At 42.9% G+C, this 27,720-nt stretch overlaps 3 protein-coding genes and 1 long non-coding RNA gene across 12 annotated transcripts in view; 1 reads left to right on the forward strand and 3 right to left on the reverse strand.

Moving 5' to 3' along the window:
- Nucleotides 1–11,782, forward strand: part of LOC110503956 (dixin-A) — a 27,871-nt gene extending 16,089 nt beyond the window's left edge. For 5 of the 9 annotated variants that reach the window (XM_036961502.1, XM_036961503.1, XM_036961500.1 and 2 more), the window contains exons 11-15: nt 681–884; nt 1,015–1,081; nt 6,520–6,628; nt 7,099–7,207; nt 11,404–11,782. In XM_036961502.1, the coding sequence (XP_036817397.1) occupies nt 681–884; nt 1,015–1,081; nt 6,520–6,628; nt 7,099–7,207; nt 11,404–11,487 (573 nt within the window). In that variant the 3' untranslated portion in view covers nt 11,488–11,782. Of the gene's footprint in view, nt 1–680; nt 885–1,014; nt 1,082–6,519; nt 6,629–7,048; nt 7,208–11,403 lie in introns of those variants that run through there. The other 4 variants (XM_036961505.1, XM_036961501.1, XM_036961499.1 and 1 more) reach the window with 2 other exon arrangements.
- pih1d2 (PIH1 domain containing 2) lies at nt 11,744–14,547 on the reverse strand. Its single transcript, XM_021582626.2, has 6 exons — nt 14,427–14,547; nt 13,907–14,096; nt 13,340–13,466; nt 12,878–13,108; nt 12,418–12,716; nt 11,744–12,241 (listed from the first exon to the last, which is right to left on the reverse strand). The coding sequence occupies exons 2-6, from the start codon at nt 14,090–14,092 to the stop codon at nt 12,107–12,109; spliced, it is 978 nt and encodes a 325-aa protein (XP_021438301.2). The 5' UTR covers nt 14,093–14,096; nt 14,427–14,547; the 3' UTR covers nt 11,744–12,106.
- Nucleotides 14,548–14,657: 110 nt separating this feature from the next.
- On the reverse strand, nt 14,658–22,424 carry LOC110503955 (transmembrane protease serine 5). The gene is made up of 13 exons (XM_021582621.2): nt 22,203–22,424; nt 21,066–21,216; nt 20,467–20,547; nt 20,066–20,179; nt 17,998–18,133; nt 17,652–17,765; nt 17,497–17,540; nt 16,568–16,730; nt 16,199–16,383; nt 15,915–16,013; nt 15,626–15,768; nt 15,101–15,253; nt 14,658–14,961 (listed from the first exon to the last, which is right to left on the reverse strand). Exons 1-13 carry the CDS (start codon nt 22,203–22,205, stop codon nt 14,953–14,955), a joined length of 1,395 nt encoding a protein of 464 aa, XP_021438296.1. The 5' UTR covers nt 22,206–22,424; the 3' UTR covers nt 14,658–14,952.
- Nucleotides 22,425–24,812: 2,388 nt separating this feature from the next.
- LOC118944068 lies at nt 24,813–27,455 on the reverse strand. Its single transcript, XR_005039372.1, has 3 exons — nt 27,235–27,455; nt 25,923–27,115; nt 24,813–25,713 (listed from the first exon to the last, which is right to left on the reverse strand). It is a non-coding gene; the product is annotated as an uncharacterized LOC118944068 (long non-coding RNA).
- Nucleotides 27,456–27,720: the final 265 nt, after the last annotated feature.

The following is a 27,720-nucleotide window of genomic DNA, read 5'->3' on the forward strand; positions in this document are numbered from 1 at the left end:
ACCATGAGAAACAAGATTATCTGCTCTGATGAAACCAAGATTGAACTCTTTGGCCTGAACGACAAGCATCACATCTGGAGGAAACCTGGCACCATCCCTATGGTGAAGCAAGGTGGTGGCAGCATCATGCTGTGGGGATGTTTTTTCAGCGGCAGGGACTGGGAGACTAGGCAGGATCGAGGCAAAGATGAACAGAGCAAAGTACAGAGAGATCCTTAATGAAAACTTGCTCCAGAGTGCTCAAGACCTCAGACTGGGGCGAAGGTTCACCCAACAGGACAACGACCCGATCAAACATATCTGGAGAGACCTGAAAATAACTATGGAGCAACGCTCCCCATCCAACCTGACAATGCTTGAGAGGATCTGCAGAGAAATGTATTTTTTCCCCCCCTGTGTAAATTGAGGTGAAAATTTAGAATAAGGCTGTAGCGTAACAAAATGTTGGAAAAGTCAAGGGGTCTGAATACATTCTAAAGGCACTGTATGTACATTTCCTGGGAGGGAGTGTGGGTGGGAGGGAGTGAGTGATTAATTTAATGTGTGTTTCATGTCATCGTTATTGCTGTCTCTAGAGCTAGAGACCTACTGGAGGTTAAAGGCCATAGCCAAATGATCAACAACCTTCAAATTGGCCTGGCCACCAGTTCTAGTATTTTATGTCATTTTGTGTGTATTAGCAGGGAGAGGAACTGCAGCTGGTGAGGGAGGCCCTGCGTAGTCTGAGGGATGGTTTCTCAGGTCACGACCCTCAGCATCACACCCTGGACACACTGGAGCAAGGGGTGGCCAGTCTCATGGACCGCCTATACACACTCGACACACGCCGCAGGCAGCAGGACAGAGAGGGACACACACAACAATACACACAGAAGACCACAGAGGTGGGTGCTGTGTGTATGCTGTTAGCGTTATATTTTGCACCTGATGTCATAATCATGTGTTTATCGTGTGCACATCGTGACTGGCTGAATTGGCATTTCTTCTAGTAACTGTGACTCTGTCTTCTTGTAGGGTCCATACAAGTCACCAGGACGAAGAGCCAACCCCACAGACAGGGATTCATGGCCACCCAGCTCAAGTAAGATATACTGTTTGTTACAATGCCTTGCAAAAGTATTCACCCCCCTTGGCATTTTTTCCTATTTTGTTGCATTACAACCTGTAATTTAAATGGATGTTTATTTGGATTGCATGTAATGGATATACAGAAAATAGTCCAAATTGGTGAAGTGAAATTTTAAAAAATACCTTGTTTCAAAAAATAAAAATGAAAAAGTGGTACTTTAATGTGTATTCGCCCACTTTGCTACGAAGCCCTTAAATAAGTTCTGTTGCAACCAATTACCTTCAGAAGTCACATAATTAGTTCAAGTCCACCTGTGTGCAATCTAAGTGTCACATGATCTGTCAGAAGTTTACATACACCTTAGCCAAATACATTTAATCTCAGTTTTTCACAATTCCTGATATTTAATCCTAGTAGAAATACCCTGTCTTGGGTCAGTTAGGATCACCACTTTATGTTAAGAATGTGAAATGTCAGAATAATTGGAGAGAGAATTATTTATTTCAGCTTTTATTTCTTTCATCACATTCTCAGTGGGTCAGAGGTTTACATGCAGTAAATTAGTATTTGGTAGCATTGCCTTTAAATCGTTAACTTGGTTCAAACATTTCGGGTAGCCTTCCACAAACGTCCCACAATAAGTTGGGTGAATTTTGGCCCATTCCTCCTGACAGAGCTGGTGTAACTGAGTCAGGTTTGTAGACCTCCATGCTCACACATGTTTTTTCAGTTCTGCCTACAAATTGTCTATAGGATTGAGGTCAGGGCTTTGTGATGGCCACTCCAATACCTTGACTTTGTTGTTCTTAAGCCATTTTACCACAACTTTGGAAGCATGCTTGGGGTCGTTGTCCATTTGCAAGACCCATTTGCAACCAAGCTTTAACTTCCTGACTGATGTCTTGAGATGTTTTTTTCCATATATTCACATCATTTTCCTGCCTCATGATACCATCTATTTTGTGAAATACACCAGTCCCACCTGCAGCAAAGCACCCCCACAACATGATGCTGCCATGCTTCACGGTTGGGATGGTGTTCTTCAGCTTGCAAGCCTCCCCCTTTTTCCTCCAAACATAACAATGGTCATTATGGCCCAACAGTTCTATTTTTGTTTCATCAGACCAGAGGACATTTCTCAAAAAAGCATGATCTTTGTCCCCATGTGCAGTTGCAAACCGTAGTTGCAGTTGCAAACCGTCATTTTAGGTTACGTCGATATAGAACTCGTTTTACTGTGGATATAGATAGTTTTGTACCTGTTTCCTCCAGCATCTTCACAGGGTCCTTTGTTGTTGTTCTGGGATTGATTTGCACTTTTTGCACCAAAGTACGCTCATCTCTAGGAGACAGAACGCGCCTCCTTCCTGAGCGGTAAGGCGGCTGCGTGGTCCCATGGTGTTTTGTTTGTACAGATGAACATGGTACCTTCAGGCATTTGTAAATTGCTCCCAAGGATTGACCAGGCTTGTGGAGGTGTACATTTTTTTTTGTTGAGGTCTTGGTTGATTTATTTTTATTTTCCCATGATGTCAAGCAAAGAGGCACTGAGTTTGAAGGTAGTTATTGAAATACATCCACAGGTACACCTCCAATTGACTCAAATTATGTAAACTATGTTAATTAGCCTATCTGAAGCTTCTAAAACCATGACCGAATCTTCTGGAAAACGTTCCAAGCTGTTTAAAGGCACAGTCAACTTAGTGTATGTAAACTTTTGATCCACTGGAATTGTGATAGGGTGAAATAATGTCTGTAAACAATTGTTGGAAAAATTACTCATGTCATGCACAAAGTAGATGTCATAATCAACTTGCCAAAACTATAGTTTCCGACTTCAACTCTACACCTGTTCTGAAAGGCCCCAGAGTCTGCAACACCAATAAGCAAGGGGCACCACCAAGGGGCACCAAGGGGCACCACCAAGCAAGCGGCATTGAAGACCAAGGAGCTCTCCAAACAGGTCAGGGACAAAGTTGTGGAGAAGTACAGATCAGGGTTGAGTTGTATAAAAATATCCAATCCTTTGAACACCACACGAAGCAACATTTAAATCCATTATTAAAAAATGGAAAGAATAAGGCACCACAACAAACCTGCCAAGAGGGCCGCCCACCTTAACTCACGGACCAGGCAAGGAGGGCATTAATCAGAGAGGCAACAATGAGACCAAAGATAACTCTGAAGGAGCTGCAAAGCTCCACAGCGGAGATTGGAGTATCTGTCCATAGGACCACTTTAAGCCATACACTCCACAGAGCTGGGCTTTACGGAAGAGCGTCCAGAAAAAAATAAGCAACCATGTTTGGTGTTCGCCAAAAGACATGTGGGAGACTCCCCAAACATATGGAAGAAGGTACTCTGGTCAGATGAGACTAAAATTAAGCTTTTTGGCCATCAAGGAAAACGCTATGTCTGGCGCAAACCCAACACCTTTCATCACCCCAAGAACACCATCCCCACAGTAACGCATGGTGGTGGCAGCAGCATGCTGTGGGGATGTTTTTCATCAGCAGGGACTGGGAATCTGGTCAGAATTGAAGGAATGATGGATGGCGCTAAATAAAGGGAAATTCTTTAGGGAACCTGTTTCAGTCTTCCTGAGATTTGAGACTGGGGTGGAGATTCACCTTCCAGCAGGACAATGACCCTAAGCATGCTGCTAAAGCAACACTCGAGTGGTTTAAGGGGAAACATTTAAATGTCTTTGAATGGCTTAGTCAAAGCCCAGACCTAAATCCAATTGAGAATCTGTGGTATGACTTAAAGAATGCTTTACACCAGCGGAACCCATCCAACTTGAAGGAGCTGGAGCAATTTTGCCTTGAAGAACAGGCAAAAATCCCAGTGGCTAGATGTGCCAACCACTTGATGTTTCCCCCTATCCACATCGATGGAACAGTAGTGGAGACGGTAGCAAGTTTTAAGTTCCTCGGCATACACATCACAGACAAACTGAATTGGTCCACTCACACAGACAGCATCGTGAAGAAGGCGCAGCAGCGCCTCTTCAACCTCAGGAGGCTGAAGAAATTCGGTTTGTCACCAAAAGCACTCACAAACTTCTATAGATGCACAATCGAGAGCATCCTGGCGGGCTGTATCACCGCCTGGTACGGCAACTGCTCCGCCCACAACCGTAAAGCTCTCCAGAGGGTAGTGAGGTCTGCACAACGCATCACCGGGGGCAAACTACCTGCCCTCCAGGACACCTACACCACCCGATGTTACAGGAAGGCCATAAAGATCATCAAGGACATCAACCACCCGAGCCACTGCCTGTTCACCCCGCTATCATCCAGAAGGCGAGGTCAGTACAGGTGCATCAAAGCTGGGACCGAGAGACTGAAAAACAGCTTCTATCTCAAGGCCATCAGACTGTTAAACAGCCACCACTAACATTGAGTGGCTGCTGCCAACACACTGACACTGACACTGACTCAACTCCAGCCACTTTAATAATGGAATTGATGGGAAATGATGTAAATATATCACTAGCCACTTTAAACAATGCTACCTTATATAATGTTACTTACCCTACATTATTCATCTCATATGCATACGTATATACTGTACTCTATATCATCGACTGCATCCTTATGTAATACATGTATCACTAGCCACTTTAACTATGCCACTTTGTTTACATACTCACCTCATGTATATACTGTACTCGATACCATCTACTGTATCCTGCCTATGCTGCTCTGTACCATTACTCATTCATATATCCTTATGTACACATTCTTTATCCCCTTACACTGTGTATAAGACAGTAGTTTTGGTATTGTTAGTTAGATTACTTGTTGGTTATTACTGCATTGTCGGAACTAGAAGCACAAGCATTTCGCTACACTCGCATTAACATCTGCTAACCATGTGCATGTGACAAATACAATTTGATTTGATTTGATTTTTGATTTGATTTTTGAGCTTATAGATACATACCCCAAGAGACTTGCAGCTGTAATTGCTGCAAAAGGTGGCTCTACAAAGTATTGACTTTTGGGGGGTGAATAGTTATGCAAGCTCAAGTTTTCAGATTTTTTTGTCTTATATCTTGTTTGTTTCACAATAAAAAATATTTTGCATCTTCATAGTGGTAGGCATGTTGTGTAAATCAAATGATAAAAAAACAAACATATTTTAATTCCAGGTTGTAAGGCGACAAAATAGGAAAAATGCCAAGAGGGTGTATACTTTCATAAGCCACTGTACGCAGTATTCAACAACCTTGATAATTCTCTTTCACGCAACTTTATCTAATTGTGTAATTCAATTACATTGAACATATGTTCGGAGCTATACAGCATTTTAATCAGCTAGCCTGGTTATCTGTAGAGAAAAGGGTCATTTTAATCCAACTTGGTCTGGTCCACATAATTATTACAGACTCAGCCCCCAGGTACCGATCAAATTATTTGACATATATAAGATGTCCACCAATACAACGCCAGAGCCAGAGACTCTGATATTGCCTGTTTGAAATGTAAGCGTCTATCTGGTAAGAACACTTTTTTAATATTCCGGCATTGTTGAGTGGAACAAACTACCACATCAACTCAAAGCCATGGCAACCATAATTGAGGACACTAAATTACTTGGTGTTACCACAGATTTTAAAATGTCGTGGTCAAAACATATAGATTCAATGTTGTAAAGATGGGGAGAGGCCTGCTTATTTGACACTCCACAAATCCTGCTGGCTCTAGTTTTATCTTATCTTGATTTTTGTCCAGTCACATGGTCAAGTGCTGCGAAGAAAGACCTAGTTAAGCTGTAGCTGGCCCAGAACAGAGCGCCACATCTTGCTCTTCAATGTAATCAGAGGGCTAATATTAAAACTATGAATACCAGTCTCTCTTGGCTAAGAGTTGAGGAGAGACTGACTGCATCACTTCTTGTTTATATAAGAAACATTAATGTGTTGGAAATTCTGGTTTCAAAAAACAAATAAACACTTCACGGCACAACGCCTCTCCCCCATGTGAACTACTTGTTGTGTGTATGCACTGACATGTACGTGTACCTGATAGATGTGCACACACACATACACTACATGTTGATTTTAAATGTATGTATATTGTAAAGTCTTTTGTCTGTAATGTATTTTTCGTTATGTGTCAGACCATAATAAGACTAGCTGTCACCATTGCCTAATGGGGATCCTAATAAATCAAATCAAAACCATAACTTCATTTAAAAAGGTCAAAAGCTGGGTAATGATCAAGCCATAGACACATTTTCAAGTCTGTATTTAGGTCATGTGTATCTATGTAATGTTGGAATGTTTTTGTACCATGGAAATCCGTCTTTCTTGTGATATCCCTGGCATGGGTTTTTGGATGTATGTACTGTATCTGTGTTTCTTAATTGGCAAATCAAATCAATCAATCCTGTCTTTAAGCTGTAGCCAGGAAGCAAACCTATATGTTTTTATTTGTTTTCAGAAATAGCTCACTCCCACAGTAGTCCTGGCCTGGACTCCACAGTCTCCACTAAAGTCCTCTACTTCACTGATCGTTCACTCACTCCTTTCCTGGTCAACATCTCCAAAAGGTACAAATCCAGAATCCCTCTTTGGATCTTGATGATGTCCATTGCATATGTACCTTTGTGTTGCATGCTGCCTGTAAGTTGTGGATGCAATGTACAGTGCCAGTCAAAAGTTTGGACACACCTACTCATTCAAGGGTTTTTCATTCTTTTTTTTTTTTTTTGTACAATTTCCTACATTGTAGAATAATAGTGAAGACATCAAAACTATGAAATAACACATATAACACATCATGTAGTAACCAAAAAAGTGTTACACAAATCAAAATATATTGTAGATTTTAGATTCTTAAAAGTAGCCACCCTTTGCCTTGATGGCTGCTTTGGGTATTGAATGCATGCATGTGTGTCATTGGTGTGTTTATTGTGTGTCTATGTGCTGTAGCGTTGTGAGGGAATGTGCATGTATGTGTCTCTGCACAGATCAGTGTACCATGATGCCATCTGACACTGAGACTGTGCTGTGCTGTTAGGCTGGGGGAGGTGACTCTGAGAGACTTCAAGGCAGCGGTGGACCGCCAGGGTAGCTTCAGGTACCACTTCAAAGCCCTTGACCCAGAGTTTGGGACTGTGAAGGAGGAGGTAGGCATGTTTTGGGTTACAGCTTTGGGTTTACATTTAGACAGGGTCAAATGTTACCACTTAGGGGGAAATGCCTGAATGACCAAAATGAAAAGAGAAAACACTTGGAATTGGCAATAGTTCCAAAACCCAGTAACTACGTTAAGATCATAAAGATGTGGATTCTCTATTAAGGTTGATATGTGTTTAGAGACTGTACCTGTATATATCATACACTACACATACAAAAGTATGTGGACACTGCATCAAATGAGTTGATTTGACTATTCCAGCCACAGACAAATCTGGGTTTGGGGAATGCCAGGAGAACACTACCAGTCCGAATGCATAGTGCCAACTGTAAAGTTTGGTGGAGGAGGAATAATGCTCTGGGGCTGTTTTCCATGGTTCAGGCTAGGCCTCTTAGTTTGAGTGAAGGGAAATCTTAACGCTACTGCATACAATGACATACAATGACACCACCTTCCTTTTGAAGCTTCCAGTCTGTTATTCGAACTCAATAAGCATGACAGAGTGCTCTCCAGCCTTGTCCTCGTCAACAGTCATACCTGTGTTAACGAGAGAATCACTGACATGTCAGTTGGTCCTTTTGTGGCAGGGCTGAAATGTAGTGGAAATGTTTTGGGGGGATTCAGTTCATTTGCATGGCAAAGAGGGACTTTGCAATTAATTGCAATTCATCTGATCACTATTCATAATATTTGGACATTGACCAAGTTATTATTATTTTAGCTGTCTACCACAGCATTGGAGTTGACATTAAATAATGAGCTGTAAATGCAGGCTTTCAGCATTAATTTGAGGGTATTTACATCCAAATCGGGTGAACTGTGTAGAATTTACAAAACTTTTTACGTGTGGTTCCCCCCTTTTTAAGGGATCAAAAGTTAGAAAACATCTAAAAAAGCCTGTGCAGTTCTGGAACAGTCCAATGGACAGATGAGACAAAGATCAACTTGTACCAGAATGATGGGAAGAGAGTATGGAGAAGGAAAGGAACTGCTCATGATCAGAAGCATACCACCTCATCTGTGAAGCATGGTGGAGGTAGTGTTATGGCGTGGGCATGTATGGATGCCCATGGAACTGGTTCCCTTGTATTTATTGATGATGTGGTGACTGCTGACAAAGCAGCAGGATGAATGCTGAAGTGTTTAGGGCTATATTATATGCTCAGATTCAGCCAAATGCTTCAAAACTCATTGGACCGCGCTTCACAGGGCAGATGGACAATGACCCGAAGCATACTACAAAAGTAACCCAATACTTTTTTAAGGCAAAGTGGTGGAATGTTCTGCAATGGCCAAGTCAATCACCTGACCTGAATTCAATTGAGCATGCATTTCACTTGCAGAAGGCAAAACTGAAGGCAAAACGCCCTAAGAACAAGTAGGAACAGTAGACAGCTGCAGTAAAGGCTCGGCAGAGCATCACCAGGGAAGAAACCCAGCATCTGGTGATGCCTATGCGTTCCAGAGTTCAGGCAGGATTTGCAACCAAGTATTAAAACTCACAATTTAATTTATGATTTATGTTAGTTTGTCCAATTTACTTTTGAGCCCCTAAAATTGTGTGTGTGTGTGTGGGGAGGGCCACGTGCGCTATGTTTAAAAATGGTTGTAATACCTACATGGTTCATACAATAATTTTGAGAAAACCCTTAAATTAAAGATGAGCTTCTACACTTAAAGCACATCTTGAATGTTTCCTTTCAAATCTATTGTGGTGGCGTACAGAGCAAAAATGATGCAAATAGTGTCACTGTCCAAATACTTATGGACCTGACTATAGCTGGGCAGCAAAGCTCCCCATCCAACCTTACAGAGCTTGAGAGGATCTGCAGAGAAGAATGGGACAAACATACAGGTGTGCCAAGCTTGTAGCGTCATACACAAGAAGATACGAGTCTGTAGTCACTGCCAAAGGTGCTTCAACAAAGTACTGAGTAAAGGGTCTAAATACAGTACATATGTCGATGTGATATTTCACTTTTCTATTTTTAAAGCATTTGCAAAAATGTCTAAACCTGTTTTTGCTTTGTCATTCAAATCAAATGTTATTTGTCACATACACATGGTTAGCAGATGTTAATGCGAGTGTAGCGAAATGCTTGTGCTTCTAGTTCCGACAATGCAGTAATAACCAACGAGTAATCTAACCTAACAATTCCACAACAACTACCTTATACACACAAGTGTAAAGGGATGAAGAATATGTACATACAAATATATGAATGAGTGATGGTACAGAATGGCATAGGCAAGATGCAGTAGATGGTATAGAGTACAGTATACATATGAGATGAGTAATGTAGGGTATGTAAACATAAAAGTGGCATTGTTTAAAGTGGCTAGTGATACATGTATTACATAAAAGTAATCTCTGATAGACTTCTCTGATAGAGTTCAGTGTGTCAAATCGGAGGGCCTGTTGTCCGGGCCTCTGGCAGTCTCTATGGGGGTGCCATAGGGTTCAATTCTTGGACCGACTCTCTTCTCTGTATACATCAATGTTGTCGCTCTTGCTGCTGGTGAGTCTCTGATCCACCTCTACGCAGACGACACCATTCTGTATACTCCTGGCCCTTCTTTGGACACTGCGTTAACAACCCTCCAGATGAGCTTCAATGCCATACAACTCTCCTTCCGTGGCCTCCAATTGCTCTTATATACAAGTAAAATTAAATGCACGCTCTTCAACCGATCACTGCCTGCACCTGCCCGCCGTCCAACATCACTACTCTGGACGGTTCGGACTTAGAATATGTGGACAACTATAAATACCTAGGTGTCTGGTTAAACTGTAAACTCTCCTTCCAGACTCACATCAAACATCTCCAATCCAAAGTTAAATCTAGAATTGGCTTCCTATTTCGCAACAAAGCATCCTTTACTCAAGCTGCCAAACATACCCTTGTAAAACTGACCATCCTACCGATCCTCGACTTCAGCGACATCATTTATAAAATAGCCTCCAATACCCTACTCAACAAATTGGATGCAGTCTATCACAGTGCCATCCGTTTTGTCACCAAAGCCCCATATACTAACCACCGCGACCTGTACACTCGTTGGCTGGCCCTCGCTTCATACTCTTCGCCAAACCCACTGGCTCCAGGTCATCTACAAGACCCTGCTAGGTAAAGTCCCCCCTTATCTCAGCTCGCTGGTCACCATAGCAGCACCCACCCCAGCAGGTATATCTAAACCAATTCTTCCTTTGGCCGCCTCTCCTTTCAGTTCTCTGCTGCCAATGACTGGAACGAACTACAAAAATCTCTGAAACTGGAAACACTTATCTCCCTCACTAGCTTTAAGCACCAGCTGTCAGAGCAGCTCACAGATTACTGCACCTGTACATAGACCATCTATAATTTAGCCCAAACAACTACCTCTCACCCTACTGTATTTATTTATTTTGCTCCTTTGCATCCCATTATTTCTATCTCTCCTTTGCACATTCTTCCACTGCAAATCTACCATTCCAGTGTTTTACTTGCTATATTGTATTTACTTCGCCACCATGGCCTTTTATTTGCCTTTACCTCTCTTATCTCACCTCATTTGCTCACATTGTATATAGACTTATGTTTCTACTGTTTTATTGACTGTATGTTTGTTTTACTCCATGTGTAACTCTGTTGTTGTATGTGTCCAACTGCTTTGCTTTATCTTGGCCAGGTCGCAGTTGCAAATGAGAACTTGTTCTCAACTTGCCTACCTGGTTAAATAAAGGTGAAATTAAAAAAAGATGGCAAGATGCAGTAGATGGTATAGGGTACAGTATATACTGTACATATGAGATGAGTAATGTAGGGTATGTAAACATTATATTAAGTGGCATTGTTTAAAGTGGCTAGTGACTTTTACATTTTTACATCAATTTTTCCATTATTAAAGTGGCTGGAGTTGAGTCAGTATGTTGGCAGCAGCCTCTCAGAGTTAGTGGTGGCTGTTTAACAGTCTGATGGCCTGGAGATTGAGAAACAGCTTCTGTCTCTCTGGGGGTATGGGTATTGTGTGTAGATTGATGTGGAAAAATGTTTTTTAAATCAATTATACAACAAGGCTGTAATGTAACAAAATATGGAAAAAGTCAAGGGGTCTGAATACTTTCTGAATGCACTGTACTGTTGGTCATGTAGTGTAGTTTATATTAAAAGAGTATGCCTGTCTGGTTCTGGTTGGTGTTTTCAGGTGTTCCAGGACGGAGCCCTGGTGCCTGGCTGGGAGGGGAAGATAGTGGCCTGGGTGGAGGAGGACCATGGAGAGAGACGGTAGAACTGGGAACCAACCAACCATAGAGGGAACCACTAGCCTCAAACTGTGACCACTGGAATATGATGTCATAACACCCTCTCAGTATTCACAGCAGCCCTGCAGAGGTAGTTATTAAAACAATTGGGACCAATCTATTTATTACTGTTTTGAGATAAAACCATACTTTCAAAAATGGCTCTGTCCTATGGACATTTGACTTACAGTAACTGTTTGAAGTACAAGTTGTTGCCAAATATGAATAAAGTTCTTCACAATACAATTTTGAAGTTTTAATAAACATGGATTATTGCATGAATATTGACTTTGTGAATTATTTCCCAGACATGCAGTTAATGTAATTCATGATCATGGAGGACTAAAATTCCACTCGAGTCATTGTTGTTGTGAATGTCTTTACTAAGGTACTGTTTACTACTACAAAGGTTCAGATACACAACTTATATGCATAACATAACAGAAATTACATTCCTGCCTTCTCTAATTTCCAAAGTCCCAATCTCTTCAGAAAGACAAATGACCTACTGGGTGTAACTGTGTCTTGCAGGAAAAGACAGTGTTTATTGTTATTTTCTTTGTCTATTAATGAATTTGCGTCTTTTTAGTGTTGGCAGTACCAGCACTAGAGTATAGACACCTGCAAAGTTAATAACCGTTTCTTCTTGTTGAATGTGGCAGAGGCCGACTCCTCATTCACAGTCTCAGGCAGCTCCAGGTGTAGATGGTACATATCCTCCACTTCTAGTAGTACATCATCCTACAGAGAAATACACACAGACTGTTAGACCGACAAGACCACAGAAAGGATAACTTATGTAACAGGCTATTATGTCAACATAAGAAGCGTTTAAGCAAAAGGGACAGAATTTTTGTTAATCCATCACAGGGCCTTATTCATAGCACAAGGGAAGGGGAAGCAGAGTGGTCCCTGACCTGGGAAATGCTGAGATGGCACTCTGTGATGGACTGAACCTTTGGTAGCTCCACAGTCAGCTTCAGGCTCCGGGAGAGGTCCCTGGGGTCAGAGTTGACAGTGAGCTGGTGCTGTGGCCGCTGAGGCTCGGCTGTCACTGAGCTAGAGATCACCTGGATCAGGTTCTTGGTCTTGTTGCGTTGGTCCCCTGGCCCAGGAGTTAGCTCGACAGATGTGATGAGCTGCACAGGTGTACTGTCCTCAGTCTGCCCTTCACGCAGAGAGATCTGCTGAAGCAGGGAAGCTGGGGTCTGGGAGGCTGGGAAATTGATGTCAAATGAATGTCAAAAAATGTATCTTCATCTACAGTATACCTTTAAAGAAATCTTGAATTCAATAATCTCGCCTTTATCTTGGTGGTGTCACCTCAATAAAAAATAAAACCCCTTGAACCAGGGAATAATTACGTAGAGGCTTTACCTGTGTTTGTGGCAGGGCTGGACTGTTTTAGAGAACCCAGGCGGCGCTGCATGTCCTCTAGGCTGCCCTTCAGCTTACTGCTGCTGACGTTGTACTGCTGGATCAGACGCAGGCCATGCTGCTGCTGGGTGAAGCTCAGAGCTAACAGGTGAACCTGGTCCTCCTTCTTGTCCTTCTGAGCCTGCTGCAGCACCGCAGGGCTGAACGCCACATCCATCACACTGTAGTCGTCTGAATACAGGAAACACAACAAAGTTGTAGTACTGAGAAACGGCAATGATACAACTTTTTATTTCAGTGTTACATAACAGTATCCAAACCATAAGAAAGTCAGCTGTAGTAGAAAGTCATTTGGGGAATGTTAACTTTTTTTGCCAGCACCTCTTGTAATACAGGTTACAATGCAGGTAATTATGCAGAAATACAGGTTTGTGTTCTGCAGGACAACAGTTCTCTTGGTACCTCCTCCTTCATCAGTGTCTGTCTCCAGTCTCCCTCCACACACAGGCACTGGCTTGTTCTCATCAGCAGGGGTAGGGACGCGCTTCCAGCCACACACATTGATGTACAGCAACCCTTTCTTTGGCTCCTGACACAAACAATAAAGCAACTGTTCAGCCTCTTTATAGTTCACACCTCCATATTAGCCAGCAGTGCAGTCAAACGTGCACTGCAAACAAATTAACCAGTATTCTCTTACCAACACACTTTGCTATGTCATTTTTATGTAGGCCAGTGTTTGTATGTTTTGAATCGATAAACTCTACAGTGTGGGTGTAGCTGATGAACTCTACAGTGTGGGTGTAGCTGATGAACTCTACAGTGTGGGTGTAGCTGATGAACTCTACAGTGTGGGTGTAGTTGATGAACTCTACAGTGTGGGTGTAGCTGATGAACTCTACAGTGTGGGTGTAGCTGATAAACTCTACAGTGTGGGTGTAGCTGATGAACTCTACAGTGTGGGTGTAGCTGATGAACTCTACAGTGTGGGTGTAGCTGTTCATAGAAAAAGCAGATACTTGATGGTACCAGCATTTCAGTGAGTAGGCAGGAGTCAGGCTGAGGTGGTGCATTATAATCAGTTCCCTGTTTCATCTGTTTCTCGATAAACATCTGGTAGCTTTGAGGGTCATTCTGAGACAGGTCGTCTAACATGGACCAGAACTGGTTGACCTGCTGCAAAACTTCCTTTGTACACCCCAGGGAAGAAGACATATTTCTGAAAAGATTTTGAGGGATTTAGTTTAGTAACGTTATACACACAGATCATTTGAGTTTTGTATTTGATTATGGGTATGACAATGAAAGTTAGCTATAGATGAAGAAGCATGGAGATAATTCATAGCCAGGTTAAATAACGTTAACGTTAGCTAGCAAGCTAGCTAGCTACAGTAGCTAAATAGCTAGCGCTAGGTCTACCACCTGTTGCAATACACCAGACAGCAATGCCTTTGAATACAATCAAACTATTTGGTACGAATACTGTGAATCGAATGGTGAACAGTAACGTTAGTTATCCTTCTAACACAAAACACATGGAAATACTCACAGTAAACTTGCTTGCTTCAAGTTCTTGCGACCCCTGTGCTAACTTTACAGCTAAATGTTGACTAAATCAACTTTGTAGCGAGTGATCTCTGTTACTATGGAAACGAGATGAGAATGGTGCATGCACGCCCTCTACAGACAGAAGAGATGCTACTACTTTGCACTGGACATCGTCTGCATCCTGAAATGATGGCTCGGGTACATAAAGCTCTTTCATCACACCAGAGTAGACAATGAACATGTTTAGATATGAAGCATCGTTTATTTTCAATACAAGACAAATATATGGTATAAATATGTTCTCATTCAGGTGCTAAAAATACAATGTATGACAAACATGTATAGTGTAAAATATTTCCTACTGTTAAATAATGTATGCATTTCTGCAATCAACATGGCCGTTATAAGGAGGTAAAATTACATTTACAGTACAGGAGGAAGAATGTCAGGAGCATCATATGTTTCAGTTTCCTCTAGGCCTGTTCTGGAGTCTCCCTGATCATCCATTGTCTTATTCCTCTTCCTCCTCAGTAGCTCTGTGGATGGAAAAACAAATGTAACATACAGTATTATGCAATTTCAAGAGGAGAAACAGAACTGCAAAGCAGATGTGGTCCTGATATGTAAAACATCAATACATAAGCCTATGCAACGGAAGAGTTAGTGTAAGTTTACCTCAATCATGTCGTAGATCCAGCCGAGAAACTCGGCCACCTTGGTGTAGACTCCGGGGTGGTTGGGCTCAGCGCAGCCTGTACCCCAGCTCACCACCCCCACCAGTCTCCACACGTTGTCAATTTGACAGACTAGCGGACCCCCACTGTCTCCCTGGGCAGATATACATTGCTGTCAATCACACGGGTTACCAGACTACCACACTGACTGTTATGGGTTGAGATATTGTTAAGTCACAGTGATTTAGAGATTATGGGTTGGGATATTGTGGAATACTGAATCCTGAGCGCCACTGAATTTGATTGGTAGGACCCTGAATAAAGCTGGTGTGCTCTCTCAGGCACATGCCTAATGAGCTTTGTCTTTGATCATTTAGAACAGTACAGGGGGACACCTGAGGGAAAATATTCTCATTATAAAGAACCAATTCTACTTTTGTAAGACAACAACTCTCTGACCTTTGGTAAATCTCTTCATAAAACAAACCACAGGAGGAAGAACACTGGTATGTGTTTATGAACTAACCTGACATGCGTCCACTTTGCCCTCGGTGTATCCAGCACAGAGCATGCGGGGGGTGACCTCTCCATTGTACATGCAGGAACTGTTGCATTTCTTGGTGCTTATCAGTGGAACTGTAGCTTCTTTTAGCGTGGCAGGGATGAGAACTGTCAAAGAAAGTCAAACTAATGTAAATATACCTCTCATTTTTATGATTTAAATGACTTTGGGCTATGAGAAAACATTTAACCATCGATATAGATACATTACATTTTCCTATTTAAATGATATTATTGATTTAACATAGTCGTACCATCATCTGGTTGAGTGTAGCCCCAGCCAGAGATCCAGCACTGTGTTCCTCCTGGTAGATCATGCTCGTACTGTGGCAGACAGATAGGCCTGATGGTATCTAAAAAATGTAATACAAAATAATATTTGGAATATTAGAGAACAGTGTAGGTCATGTTGAAGTTAATTTCAGTAATATTGGAACATGGTTTGGAACTGATTGCTGTAATCATGTAGTTGAGTGTTCCAGTCAGCCAAGGGACTATGTGATGCATTCAAAAGTGAAGTAATCAAGTTCCCTGTCACCTGAGAAATTCAGTGGGGTCAGTAGTTTCATCAGAGCAATGTCATTGTCGTGGCTCCTGGGGTTGTATTTCTTGTTGTAGATGATCTTTTCCACTGCATATCCAGTGTACTGAGCCATTTTAGCTGAACTGCGTGTGACAATACCAGCGTAGACCACCCAACTGGACACCTGTGGCAGCCTATAACTGGAATGTTATAAAAGAGATGAAGAAATGTATGTCAGCTAGATGGCTCTTCAATTCTCAATTGTATAAAGTATTAATTACTTTGTGCAAAAGAAAGTGAGAGCAATTGCCGTCCCTAGTCATCACTACACTGTCATGAGTCAGTGACCTCTGACCTCTAACCTTTTACCCCGAGGGGTCTTACTTGTGCACACAGTGGGCTGCGGTGACCACCCATTGGCTGGTGATGATGGTGCCTCCACAGGTGTGTCGGTTGCTGTAGTAGAGACTGACTTGCCAGGGCCACCTTCCCAAGGTAGCCTCCACTCCCCCGATTATCCTGGGCAGCTTAGCCCGCATCCCACACTCTACACAGGCAAAGGAAACAGATATGAAGGCATTTTTTCCCAGATCACTTTACATACATTGTATGGAGGTAACTCATCATCACCCTACTGTAAAAAACATTAGGAACACTTTCCTAATATTGAGTTGGACCCCCCTTTGCCCTCAGAACAGTCTCAATATCGGGGCATGGACTCTGTAAGGTGTCGAAAGCGTGTTGAAAGGGATGCTGGCCCATGTTGACTCCAATGCTTCCCACAGTTGTGTCACGTTGGCTGGATGTCCTTTGGGTGGTGGACTATTCTTCATACACACGGGAAACTGTTGAGCGTGAAAACCTAGCAGTGTTGCAGTTCTTGACACACTCAAACCGGTGCACTTGGTACTTACTACCATACCCCGTTCAAAGGCACTTCAATCTTTTGTTTCTCACATTCACCCTCTGAATTGCACAATAAACAATCCATGTCTCAATTGTCTCAAGGCTTAAACAATATTATTTAAGCTTTCTTCTCCCTTTCATCTACACTGATTGAAGTAGATTTAACAAGTGACATCAATAAGGGACAATAGCTTTCACCTGAATTCCCCTGGTCAGTCTATGTCATGGAAAGAGAAGGTGTTCCTAATGTTTTGTACACCTAGTGTATACCACCAATATGTAGAACTAGGAAGTCATGACTGAGAGGTCGTGTGAAGGTCATTGGGTCTTACCTGTGTGTGAGATGCATACGTTTACAATGTAATCCACTGTTATGTTAGTGTTGTTAGTACCCTGCAGAAACTTACCAAAACATTTCAAAGCTATAACCTTCCCTGTGACGCAACTCCCCCTAAATAAAAACAAATCCATCCATTAAAAAAGCTTGATTACTATGTTATAGCACATCTATTTTCTTCTGAATCATTAGGTTATGTATTATATCCTCAGACAGCCGCCGTACCTTAACTGCCATATATTTTCCAGGCTGGTCTTGTGTTCAGATGTGATCTGTATAAAGCCATCGGTGTAGTTAGGTCCGATGTCCGTTAAGTTCACCCCTTTTTGCTTGGTCAGTCTGGAAACAAAATTAATCATAGTTATTTCTTCTATAAAAGCAGGCGAGATGGGAGAGTGTCTGTTTTAAAAAGTAATGTATGATCCACGGGGCTTCGGGCAAGCCTATAAACGAGGTATTAAATAATCTAACATTAACTGGGAGCAATCAGCCTTATGGTTAGGTGAATAGCCTTTTATGTTGCCAAGCTGCTGTGGGCTTTATGGTAAGGAAATGGTCTCAGTTGACTAGCCTTAGATATCCCAGCTGGCGGCAGACCAGGGTCCCCAGGGAAGAGTTCCATCTCTCATAGCACACAGGCAGCCACGTGGGCACCTTCTCTAGCTGGATCTCCAGGAGAGAGTTCTCCGGGCTGATTCTGTAAAACACTGAACCTCATTGATTGAAAATAATCCCTCCAGAGACCAACTAGATCAACAGTAATGAACTGCTGTCTTGTTTGAGAGGGAAATGTTAAGCAGCTGATATCCAAAAACGAATGTAGTCAATATAAACAGATCATTATTTCATGTTTTGATGTCGGTTGATAGACAGTCTCCACTCCTCTCCACTGAAGTCTCCACTCCTCTCCACTGACTGTGATCATGTAGAAGTTGTTAAGAAATGTATTAATAAAGATATGTACTACAATAAAGACAATTATAGTTGTAATATAAACACATTTGGTTTATCAAACCGCTAGGAAGGTCTTTCTGCCTGACAAAACAAGTGTGTCCCTTGACTTGTTCCACATTTTGTTGTGTTACAGCCTGAATTCAAAATCAATTAAATATGAGTTTTTCTCACCCATATAAACACAATAACCCATAAGGACAAAGTGAAAACATGTTTTTTGAACTGCAAATTTATTGAAAATGAAATACAGAGATATCTCATTTTCATAAACATTCACACCCCTGAGTCAATACTTTGTAGAAGCACATTTGGCAGCGATTACAGCAGTGAGTCTCTAAGAGCTTTCCACACCTGGATTGTGCAATATTTCCACATTATTATTTTCAAAATTCTTCAAGCTCTGTCAAATTGGTTGTTGATCATTGCTAGACAACCATTTTCAGGTCTTGCCATAGATTTTGAAGTACGTTTACGTCAAAACTGTAACTCAGCCACTCAGGAACATTCACTGTCTTCTTGGTAAGCAACTCCAGTGTAGATGTGGCCTTGCAGTTTAGGTTATTGTCCTGATGAAAGGTGAATCCATCTCCCAGTGTCTGGCGGAAAGAATTTTGAACCAGGTTTTCCTCTAGGTTTATTTTTTATCCTGAAAAACTCCCCGGTCCTTAACGATTACAATCATACCCATAACATGATGTAGCCACTACTATGCTTGAAAATATCGATAGTGGCACTCAGTAATGTGTGGTATTGGATTGCCCCAAACATAACACTCTGTATTCAGGACAAAAAGTTAATTGCTTTGACACATTTTTTGCAGTATTACTTTAGTGCCTTGTTGCATACATGTTTAGGAATATTTTTATCCTGTACAGGTTTCCATCTTTTCACTCTGTCAATTAGGTTAGTATTGTGGAGTTACTACAATGTTGTTGATCCATCCTCAGTTTTCTCCTATCACAGCCATTAAACTCTAACGGTTTTAAAGTCACCATGGGCCTCATGGTGAAATCCCTGAGCAGTTTCCTTCCTCTCCGGCAACCGAGTTATAACTTTAATAACTTTAACATGCTCAAAGGGATATTCAATGTCTGTTTTTTATTTTTACCCATCTACCAATGGGTGGCCTTCTTTGTGAGGCACTGTAAAACCTCCCTGGTTTTTGTGGTTGAATCTGTGCTTGAAATTCCCTGCTTGACTGGGGGACCTTACAGACAATTGTATTATGTGTGGGGTACAGAGATAAGGTGGTCATTCAAAAATCATGTTAAACACTATTATTGCACACGGAATGAGTCCATGCAACTTATTATGTGACTTGTTAAGCACATTTTTACTCCTGAACGTATTTAGGCTTGCCATAACAAAGGGGTTGAATACGTATTGACTCAAAACATTTCAGCTCTCATTTGTAATTAATTTGTAAACATTTCTAAAAACATAATTCAACTTTGACATTATGGGATATTGTGCGTAGGACAGTGGACAGACACATTTTTTAAATTCAGGCTGTAACACAACATGTGGAAAGAGTCAAGGGGTGTGAATACTCTCTGAAAGCACTGCTTACCCTATATAGTGCAATACTTATGACTAGCGCCTATGGGGAATAATATTGGGATGTAACCAATCACACAGACAAGATGACAGTCTCTGTGGTGGGTGACGGGCTGAGAGGCACAGACCTTTCCTGGGGTCAGCCACAGAGATGTCCTCGGTCACGTTACAGAAGGACGTCTCCTTGGTGTCCCCCAGCCCTGCTGGACTCTGAGAGGAGGTAGGCCGCAACAACAACCTGACTGTGGGAGGGAAAACAACAACATGCAGAGTGAATTATAGCTGCAGTGGATGTAAAACAGATGTTCTTAATCTAGCTCTGTCATTGTGTGAGACATAATTATCATGCATAGTTAATCAGCTATAACAGTCTCATTGTAAAACATTCAAATACAGTGTTCTATATTCTGACATGTAGGGTTATTTCTGTTTGCTATCCACCACAGCAAGGAATCTGTGCTTCACAAACACTAGAACATTGAACATGTCATCATTCTCTTCATGATTTGACACTTGCAGGATGTCTCACCTAAGAACCACACTCCGACTGCTAAGCCTCCCAGAAGTCCCACTGCACACACAGCAACCAGTACTCTCACCAGTCTATGGGCTGACAATGGAGCACAGCTGAATTAGACACTGATAAGAGATAAACTGCTTGGGTATACTGCTAAAAGGCATGTTAGCTGTCTGTCACACTGACATAGAGTGGAAGAGATAGCGGCACAGCATGTAACAGCCATTACAGTCTACAACGTGCACACAACTAAGGATGTGAACAAAGCATACCACATACAGGGAACAGGTGACAAAGATGAATGCTGAACATTTCACAGGCAGTGTCATAATCAACTGACTCATATAAAGTCTGCACGGCAGCTGTGAGGGGTAGCTGTATACTGTACTACAGTTTGTGAAAAGGATAGCTAAAGCACTGAGGCTAGCTGGACTTGGCTTTAACTTAAGACAATGAGACACTAAAGTACTGAAGCTTAAAGCTTATATACTCTAATTAGATTAGACTTTATGTAACATGCCTTGTTTGTGCACTAATTGGATAATGTCATACTAATCATAGCCTGTGGTTCCAGCCCTATTAAACAGTGCACCACCCAGGCATGGCCTTACCGTGGTTTGTAGAATGGATTCCTCTCAGCCAGGCATGGCAGCTCTGACTCTGAGCTCCTCGGGCCTCTCCCACTCCTGTCTTCTCTGGGTGAAAAGGATGACTGACAGCCACAGGATTCTCAATCACAGATAATATATCTCCATCAAGATTCTGCAACATATGCAATGAATACAACACACACACACACTATTTATATCAGTCTCCTGGGAGACTGGATATGAACATAACCTATTCTTCCTGGCTGACTCCCCCTCCCCTTCTACACACACAGAAGCCTTATTCATCCCCTTAATCAAACATATTTAATTAGGATGACTGTGAAACTGAGAGATCTCAGGAGGGTTTGTCCAGGTGTATGGAATTTGAATGGCAGGTGTGTAAAGGTGCGTAGATAATGTCACAGGTGTCCAGGTGTGTGAACTGAAGCACAATGTATCATTCATAGCCAAACGTGAGAACCCAACACGTCATCCAACACGTCATACTTGTGCTGCAGACATATGGATTTACTCTACACAGCACCAGACCTATGCGGCAGGCATTTCACATGCAGGTGAATCAGACTACTTACATTTGTTTTCTGTTGCAAGACACACACTTTAAAAAAATGTTAATCAGAGTTAAATACTGCAGGGTATTTCTAGCTCATGCAGTGAGATATTGTGGGAAAATAAGATGACATTATATATTTACAAATCCCCTCTAAAAATCATCTGCTTCAACATGATCCTTAAACATTGTAATAAACCCCTAGAATCAAACCAAAGCATGCACTGAATGCATATATTTCCCTTTAAGTTACCCTCTAGCAGATAATACATTACATTAGTAAGAAGTATACAATGTACATGTACTTGAAATATATTATGATGATAGACATTAGATTCTTAAAAACCATGAACAATTCCATTAAATCGTTATAGTTGTTGTTAAACAACATGCACAACAGCGAGTACATGTACAGTAAGTAGACAGGCATTATGAAAACAACATCTGTTGTCAGTGATGTTGAGTGAGTCAATAGCCTAAAGACAGAGGGCGTCAGGGGAGGTGAGAGCAACAGAGAAGGTATCAAGGTGATGTTGAAAGTAAATAGGGGTAAGGAGAGAGACAGAGATTTATGCATGGAGTCTTACCATGTTTTCCTTGTATGTTATGTTGTCCAGAGGAGAGTGTGGCACTGGGCTCTTCAACGCTCATCTGTAGGCCTGTGTTAGGTTAGAGACAGAGATGCGCTCTGCTCGCAGCTGGTCGACCATTTGCCATTTTACAGAATGCAACTCTGGATTTTCCCTTCACAAAGAGACAGTGAGGTCAGCAGTGGTGCTGTGCTGCTGAATGAACCTGTTGTTTTGCCAAGGGGGTCATGGGGCCTATGGAGGCAGGCTCAACCAGTTCTTTGTAGGGGGGGAACATCTCCAGGGATACACCCCCAAGCCACTGATAAGGCAGGGGGGTATCTTACCTGTGCCAACAGAGCATCCACTTGGCAGACAGAACATTATTTGCTGAAAATTGTAGCTTCATGAGCAAAGGTCATAATATTACGTCCTCATATCACATCAATCCCGGTCAGACTCATTTTGAATCCTAAGCTATCACATCTCTCAGCAGGCCGCTCAAGAACAAAATGAACACTGTTCTGCCTGCTGGTGAGGTGACGGATGTTCACTCTCTCATAAAAACATTTATTCATTTGTCCAGTTTTTGTTTTCAATTCTTATTAATGATTTATTTCTGGATACCTGTTACAATATATATAATTTACCCTGCATCAGATGCAGTACAAAAAATAACCAACCAACAAACCATTGTTTGAGTGAATCATATTTTATTTTACAAGGATATAAAAATACATGTGTTAATTAAAATATGATAAAATCAGGAGTTTACAGGTACAGTATGTGTAAGAAATATTTTTTTTAAATGTCTCTTCTACGTTACCGCCAAGCTTAATTAACCCAGTCTCACCTATTTAAGTTGAGAACATCAAGGTGTTTCTAAATACTTGAATTTTTCTGCCAGCTAGAATTCCAGCCAGCAGAATGTACCTTTAACATGCAGTATCTCCCATGGGCGTTTTATGGGATTAGGCCCAGAGAGAGCCAGGTGAGGAGGATAACTGCCCGGAAAAACATTCCGTACACCCGGACTGTCCAGGCAGCATCCCGGAAATGGCCTGCATCTCTTTGGCTCATCTGACCACTGTTAGATGAAATTATGTACAAGTCAAACACACTCTAATAAGTCTGTCTTTCTGCCGGTCTGTCTGAACACTGTGACCTGAGGTGGACGTGGCAGACCAGTGCTGCCAGAGCCTTCCTCCTCTCCAGCGCTGCCGGAGTCTCCCGCCTGTCCAGCGCTGCCGGAGCCTTCCTCCTCGCCAGCGCAGCCGGAGTCTCCCGCCTGTCCAGCGTTGCCAGAGTCTCCCGCCTGTGAGTCTCCCGTCTGTCGTGACCCGCCAGAGTCTCCCGTCTGTCGTGAGCCGCCAGAGTCTCCCGTCTGTCGTGAGCCGCCAGAGTCTCCCGTCTGTCGTGACCCGCCAGAGTCTCCCGTCTGTCGTGAGCCGCCAGAGTCTCCCGTCTGTCGTGAGCCGCCAGAGTCTCCCGTCTGTCGTGAGCCGCCAGAGTCTCCAGTCAGCATGGAGCAGCCAGAGTCTCTCGTCAGCATGGAGCAGCCAGAGTCTCCCGTCAGCATGGAGCAGCTAGAGTCTCCCGTCAGCATGGAGCAGCCAGAGTCTCCCGTCAGCATGGAGCAGCCAGTGCCGCCAGTCAGCCAGGATCCGCCAGAGCCGCCAGTCAGCCAGGATCCGCCAGATCCGTCAGTCTGCCAGGATCCGCCAGTAAGCCAGGATCCGCCAGAGCCGCCAGTCAGCCAGGATCCGCCAGATCCGTCAGTCTGCCAGGATCCGCCAGTAAGCCAGGATCCTCCAGAGCCGCCAGTCACCCAGGATCCGCCAGTCAGCCAGGATCCGCCAGTCAGCCAGGATCTGCCAGAGCCATCAACCTGTCTGAGCTTCCTCTCAGTCCTGAGCTTCCTCTTAGTCCCGAGCTACCCCTCAGTCCCGATCTACCCCTCAGTCCCGAGCTACCCCTTAGTCCCGAGCTGTCCCTCAGTCCGGAGCTGACCCTCAGTCCAGTGGGGCCCTTTGTTAAGATTAGTAGGCCAAGGTCGACGGCGAGGGTCGCCAATCTAAGGACGCTAAGGAGGTGGACAAAGAATATGATGGAGTGGGGTCCACGTCCAGCGCCGCCACCGTGGACAGACCCTCCCCTATGGGTTTAGGTGTGCGGCCAGGAGTCAGCACCTTTGGGGGGGCGGGGGGGTACTGTCACGCCCTGGTCTTAGTATTTTGTGTTTTCTTTATTATTTTGGTCAGGCCAGGGTGTGACATGGGTGATTTATGTGTCTTGTCTTGTCTAGGGGTTTATTAGATTTATGGGGTTGTGTTCAGTAGAGTTGTCTAGGAAAGTCTATGGTTGCCTAAAGTGGTTCTCAATCAGAGGCAGGTGTTTATCGTTGTCTCTGATTGGGAACCATATTTAGGCAGCCATGTTCTTTGGGTATTTCGTGGGTGATTGTTCCTGTCTCTGTGTTTGTTGCACCAGATAGGGCTGTTTTGGTTTTTCACGTTTCTTGTTTTTGTATATTGTTCATTTTTCATCTTTCATTAAAGATGTATAAAGATAACCACGCTGCATTTTGGTCCTCCTCTCTTTCACCAGAAGAAAACCGTAACATATGGTAGCTTGGAAATGATGCAGACAATTACGTTGATGGAAGCCACAATCTATCTCCAATGCTAAAGCTTATCTACCACGTAATATATATATATATATATGAGTCTAGCATGGTATATGAATGAGATATCCACATTGCTGGTGATGAGACAGTAATACTGACATTAATTTGTCTTGTCATGCGCGACTGTCAGTTCGGTCTTCCATTTCTCAAATTGGTTCCCCACAATACAATCATTAAATGACACTCATCATTTAAATCGGGAGAGTTTGGTGTATGGGCAACAAAAAAAAAACCTTTTGTAATTCCTTGCATACTGTAAGGAGACCACTAACAATCAGCATAATTGTGTTTGCCTAGCACAAGGCATGCTGTGCTCACTGCTCACATATACAAATGTAAGTATTCAGAAAGTTTGATAAATAAGATGTGGCAGCTTTAGATATTGGTCATCATCATTCATTTATTCCCATTGTATAAACGTTCTGGAGGATATGTACAGTGTGTCTTGATTTCATCACTTTGATGAACCCTGCTATACCGACCTGTCAAACGTCCATATTTATATAAAGAACTCATTCTTACTAAGTTTCCTAGTTCCTGTGCCATTGTTATTACTGACTGAGTTGCACAGTAACATTTGATCAGATAAATACTGGTAATGTACTTTCCTTGTAGACATGTTGGAGGGGACAGTGTCTGTGTCGTGTCCAGGAGATCTCTTATGTCTATGTCTCACTGCCATCTCTTTGTCACTGTGTGTGGCAATCTGGACCTTATAGTTCTTATCAGAGGTCTTGTGATTGGACCCAATCCCCCTCTCATCTAATGGCTTGCATGACTTAAAGCGCTGTCCCCAAAGAATATCATATTCAGTGTAGGAGGTCCTCACATGGAAGGCTGTGCCTGAGAAAAAATACATATTTACAGTCAAGTTAATCTAAAATTAAATGATATACATCTGCTGTCCGGACCAGGCATTAAGGATACTGTAGGTCCCTTTCAATTTAGCTATATTCATGTTTTGATAATGATAACATATAAATAATGTGTCCTTTTTGCACTGATTAAAACATCTGAAACACTTATTTAATTCCAACTCCACAATTCCTCACCTCTCAGTACAAACCCGCGTCTTGCATGGCTCCATCCACCATGACCACGGTTTTCAAAGGTCTCCCACTTTAAAGAGTCAGTGCTGATGCCCCAGAGAGGCCTGTGTTCATCAATTACATGCTCCATGGTCTGGGGCTCCACTGTGAACAACCTGGCTCCATCTGGTTCCATCCGCAGAGTCAGCTCTCTCTGATCCAACAGGATGAACTCTCCCTCTTTGGTATGGTGAGATTTGATCAGCTTGGCTCTAATCTCTGCCACCAGCATGTGTGTCTCTTTCAAAGTCCTGACGTTGAACATCAGGCACAGGCTCTCATCCCTCTCAGACCACACAGTGCTGACTGAACAACAAAGTGGGCAGCCTCCTCTTAGGCTTGGCTATCTTAGCCAGGATGTAGCCCAGCATAAGGACGTCTAACACTGATTCAATGACGGACTGTGACATCATGAGAACCAGCCCGTCCATGCAGTTGACTGAGGCCTCTCTAGTGCCGTAGCCATTGATGATTTGGCTGTCCATGGAGATAGAGAGGGCCGAATGGAAACTGTCCAGCTTCTCAAAGCATGGCTGCCATTGCGGGTTTGTATGTGGAACACATTGTATGTGCTCCACATCACCACGCAGCCAGGCATCCAGGAAGTAGAGCTCTGCGAAGGCTGTCCAGGTGACATTGTAGCACAGGGTAAAGACAAACAGGATCCAGCTGTACTTCAGATCCACCAGGGTGCCGATCAGGTCACACATCTTGTTCTTAGTATGAATGTGTCATGTGGTATGACGAGCCGCGACACATTCCATCCTTGGTGAAGTAGCGATATTGCTGGCGACCATTAGAACTGGAACTCTTGTGGCTTATGTCTCCTGTACTCTTGGAGAAGAAGATGTGGCCTTGTATGGTGTTTTCTTCCCTTTATCAGGTTTACTAGAGCCTTTCTCAACCCAGGAGCTTGTATTATAACTGGAGCAGCTCCCAGCACTCCTGGTCTGCCTTGCTTTGTGCTGTGATTGGATGATCCTCTGACTGACCGGCAGTGGGCTTTGTCTGGTGTTGGCCCGGGGCTGCCCCATGCCTAGCGCCAGTCTCGGAGAGAAATGCAGCCTTGGATGGCAAACAGGCATGGTGACATACTGACCCCTACTGGTGGCCCTGGAGATTTTCTTGGGATCGGCTAAAGATACTCTCGTATCCACCTGCAATCAAGACATCAAGACAGTAAGGTGTCATCTGAAATCTAACAGTGAAGATGTTGATAACAATATAATAATAAAAATAGTCATCTTTGCAGTGAATATTGAGACGTTATACTGACCCTTCTCAGGTATGGCCTGTATGGGTTATATGGGTTGTGTTGAAGTGAAGCTCTGGGTCTGATGTTCTTCCTGGGGTACGGGGGAGGTCTGTGGTTTCCATAATCCCTATAGAGAGCACAGCTGTTGGAGATCACCGAGGAGAGCATGGATGGAATCCCTCTCTGTGGACCATAGACCAGTCACCAACACCTGAGATACAGAGAAAGAAATCGAGACAAACCGACAGGAGTGTCCACCGTTTATGCTATCAACAAGACGGTTTATCACCTGTGCAATTAAACAAATCTTGTTTGTATCCTGTCTGAGAACATAGAGCTAGAGCTACAGGTGACATGTCCTTGTTTGTGTCTTTGTTGTAAAGACTAATGATGGAGAGGCTGGATAGTGTGTAATCCAGATGGTGTGTAATGTGGTTTGCTTTAACTGTCCACCATGCTCACACTAATTAAACAGAGGGGATTACATTAGCACCAGCTCTTAATCAA

The sequence above is a fragment of the Oncorhynchus mykiss genome, chromosome 24 (genome assembly GCF_013265735.2).
Source record: "Oncorhynchus mykiss isolate Arlee chromosome 24, USDA_OmykA_1.1, whole genome shotgun sequence".
NCBI lineage: Eukaryota > Metazoa > Chordata > Actinopteri > Salmoniformes > Salmonidae > Oncorhynchus > Oncorhynchus mykiss.